Below are 3,999 nucleotides of genomic sequence, written 5' to 3'. Positions count from 1 at the left end.
AAAGCCCATTCTACATCAACATGCATCAGCATCACAGTCTCCTTTCACAAAAGACTCAACAATAGCTGCATTTGTAGTGGAACCAACATTTGCAGTGGAACCACCCTCTTTCTTCTTAGTCTCTTTTGCCTTCAACTTAAGACACTGCTAGTGATCATTAGCTTTACAATAATGGCAATGCTCAACAAAAGCCTGTTTAACTGCAGGTTGCCTAGTCTTGTTTTTTCTAGAAAGTGACTCTTGTAGCAGCAATGTGCATAATGCTTCAAACTTGACAACTTCAGGATTTTCTTGGGTCATAAGTCTCCAAGTACTAGCAAAAGTCTGGTAAGAATCTGGTAAGGCATCAAGAACAGTTTGCACAAGGGAACTGTCTGAAATGACTTCACCTGCATAAATAAGTTGCTCATTGATATCCTTAACACCAGCAAGGAAAGTGTCCATATCATCTTCCTCATGCATAATCTTCGATTCCAGCTCTTTACGTAGCAATGCAATTTTAGCCTCATTGCAACTTGCATAAAGACCAGCCAAAATATCCCAAGTCTGTTTTGCAGAATTTCGTTGAACGAATGTGAGGAGTAATGGTGCGCTTCACAGACAATGTGATCAACGCACGAGCCCGTGCATCCTCTACATTCCAACGAGCTCGTTCTGCCATAGGCTAAACAACACTAACAATAGAAATCCTTGCAGCAAGACCTGCAACATCCTCAACATCGCCTACATCCTCAGAACAAGGACGTACATCAATGCCCTGCACAATATTTCAGACGCCCTTTGACACAAGAACATGTTGCATCTTGTAAGCCCACATAGGGTAATTGTCCCCATCCAATCTGTCCTCAACAGTAAACATCTTGAACACATCTGTGTTGTTGTTAGCCATGATAAATGCTGCACTTGATGTGAAAACTGCCCGAAAAGAGGAGAAACGATGCGAGAACAACACATGCTATATAGCACAAACCGTAGAGGACTGTAAGGGACCTGTTATGCAGAAACAACACTGACATAAATTCTACACAAAATGATGAAATAGCCTGTGCAGTACTGCCTGTAGTGGAAACGGAGGTCCCTCACTGCAATCGAAGAAAGTGAGCAGGCATGTGCTGGAGTAGTTGGCAACTAAGCTCAGGAGGATGCAACCTGCTCTGATACCAATTGTTGGAATTAGGGTTGCAAAGAAACGCACACAGCTTGGAGAAGACGAAGGAAGCTCGAGTTACACAATTGAGAGAGTATTACTTAGTGTGCAATGGAAAGATAGATAGCCCTAGAATGAATGGACGTATATACTATGCACGGGGGAAAAAACCTCCTGAAGAGGAAAAAAATGCCCCGGCGGTCCTAGTGTGTTCACACACATCACTACCACATGTATATGGTAACATTCTTGTAATTTTGGTTCCACCTTATGAAATAGTATCTTTGAGGCTTTGAATTGGTGAAGGAATAGGTTGCCCGCAATATGGTCCAAGTTGAAATCATAGGTCCTTTGATCTTTTCTAGTATCTTCTTGGAAATGATGGCGAATCGTGCCTTGGCATGCCCATGAAAATGTATGTTACAAGAGAGATCTCATGAGATTGTCGGCAATTGCATGTAGGTTCCATGGTCTTTTTGCCCGTTTTATGTGCCTTCTTGACAATGTAGTTGCAAGAGAGATTTCATGAGATTCATTATGCAGTTTGATGTAGGTTTCAAAGTCTTTTTGGCTTCATGTAGGTATCCTCATGGATTTGCGAGAGCGGCTATATACAATCTCCACAACCTATCATATACAAGCTTTATGTAGAGGTCCTCCACATATTATTTTGAAGATATGCTATATTGATTTCACACCATTACCTCATGGGCAGGTCTCACTTGTTTTTTTATTGGGTTTATGGGCTATAGTAATCTGAATGTTGATAGTTTTAGTCGTCAAAGTTCAACACTTTCACAGACTTATTGATGTCAAGTTGCTGAATGGTATCAAAATCGATTTAACTTCTCAAAAGGCTATGAATATGTTTACAAAGAGTCTGTATGTGTTGCACGTAAAATTTGTGAGCTTTTGCTCATCATTGAGTTACATTGGTTGAATGCGGTGCAAAATATTTCAAAGCACTTGGAGATGACTTGGGAAGCCTAATACTTTTGGTTCCCGCCCTTATCAAATCCACCCTCCAACCAAGCTTGTTCAATAGAGTGGACTATGCCAATGGACTCCTAGCCTAGTGGTCATGGTGGATGTGTGGGTGAGTAGGCTCAAACTCCTGTGGCATCTTTACTGTTCAATTTTGAAAGTTCAAGTACCCTCAAGAAAAAATAGAGTGGACTGTGGATCGATCCGTGTGAAGATGATGGGCATCGTCAGATCTGAAAATTGATCGACGACGAAGGGAAAGCCCAGATGTTTATAGAAGGCGGGAGCCTGTCATTTGAAATGCCAGATCTACAAGCTGAGAAAGCACCGATCTGAGAATTAGCAAACAAGCCAAAGCAGGAGTGAAGGATGTCTGGGAGGGGAAAGGGCGGCAAAGGCTTGGGCAAGGGTGGTGCCAAGCGCCACAGGAAGGTGCTGCGCGATAACATCCAGGGCATCACCAAGCCCGCCATTCGCAGGCTCGCCCGCAGGGGTGGCGTCAAGCGCATCAGTGGCCTCATCTATGAAGAGACACGTGGTGTTCTCAAGATCTTTCTCGAGAATGTCATCCGCGATGCTGTGACCTACACAGAGCATGCCCGCCGCAAGACGGTCACTGCCATGGATGTCGTCTACGCCCTTAAGCGCCAGGGCCGCACTCTCTATGGCTTTGGGGGCTAGGCAGGCTGCCTGTACTCTCAATCTACTTGGTGTTTTTCAACACCACCTCTTCTCTGCAATGTCGACTCTTGCGAGCACTGTTGTGTACCTCAAAAGGGTTGTAAGAGCATTGACTCTTGCCCGTCCGTAAGCGCATTACGCAGTCTGATTACTCTTGATTGGTTCAAATGGCGAATGGGTAAACCATCTTTCTTGCAGGCGTTACTTGGTTTTCTGTCAGTGTGAATCTGCTGTTGAAATACTGGCATGCGCCTGGGTCTGGCGAGGATAGCCGACTTCTTGGATCGAGAAGGGTGCATTATTCGAAACGTGTTTAAATGCTGGTAAGTTCAGACGAATTAACTTTACAAGTTGTTTTAAATTCTGAAGCACTCTTCGGCTCCCAAAATGCAGTATGAATTTCAGACACTGCAGCGAGACAGGTACATTTGTTCTTGCCTCCTTTTGTCTGCCTACTTTTGTGCCACCATAAGACAATGCGAGTTACGACTGAGGTGTTGACACCTCAACATCATCCAAACCCTCATGCAAGCATTGTTGATAGGTCAGCACATGTAAAGCAGCTGTATTGTTGGACGCCATTACTGTCAGACCTCCATCGTCAGCCTCCCTCCCCCAAGACCATTAATGGTTGGGAATGATCACCTATTGACCATTCTTGTAATCAAGGCTTTTGGCCTTTGCTTGTTGCCCATGATTAATGTGAATGATCAATAGGTGACCATTCCCTACAGCATCAAGCTTTACAGCCATCATTATGTACAGAGCATTTTCCAAAGCTCTTGAAATTGTTATGAAAAACAGCATTGGTTTTTGGTTTGAACCCATTGTATATGAATGAATAGTGAAGCAAGTTAATGTAATCTAAGTTCAGCCTTGTGATTGTTTCTTGCCTTATTTGTTCTTGTGCCTCTCTAGCAGCTGGCATTACTTCTAGAATGTATACTGTGTTTAATATACCTTTAAGTGGAACTTATTTCAAATTCCTTGTATTTAATACACTGCATTTGTAACTATACTATTAAGCTTTGTGTGATTTAACTTTTATAGTTGTCAATTTCTTTTTGATAATCATGCCTCATCTAGTCACCCATGTAGTAGTATTTGGTTTGTATTTAAATCTATAAACCCTTTGGTGGCTTTGTTGAGGGTTGAATTTTGTTTTGAGGTAATTTGTCAAAATTTTA

General features: G+C 42.6%; 1 protein-coding gene across 1 annotated transcript; it reads left to right on the top strand.

Annotated features, from left to right (window-relative positions):
- Positions 1 to 2,461: 2,461 nt before the first annotated feature.
- Positions 2,462 to 3,702, top strand: LOC147457673 (histone H4). The gene has a single exon (XM_086513635.1). The coding sequence runs from the start codon at positions 2,501 to 2,503 to the stop codon at positions 2,810 to 2,812; it is 312 nt and encodes a 103-aa protein (XP_086369761.1). The 5' UTR covers positions 2,462 to 2,500; the 3' UTR covers positions 2,813 to 3,702.
- The last annotated feature ends 297 nt before the right edge of the window (positions 3,703 to 3,999 follow it).

Source organism: Adiantum capillus-veneris, chromosome 5 (genome assembly GCF_014529385.1).
Source record: "Adiantum capillus-veneris isolate H3 chromosome 5, ASM1452938v2, whole genome shotgun sequence".
In the NCBI taxonomy this organism is placed as follows: Eukaryota; Viridiplantae; Streptophyta; class Polypodiopsida; order Polypodiales; family Pteridaceae; genus Adiantum; species Adiantum capillus-veneris.
Note: the sequence above shows the minus strand (reverse complement) of the source record. Positions and strands in the feature narration are given on the sequence as shown.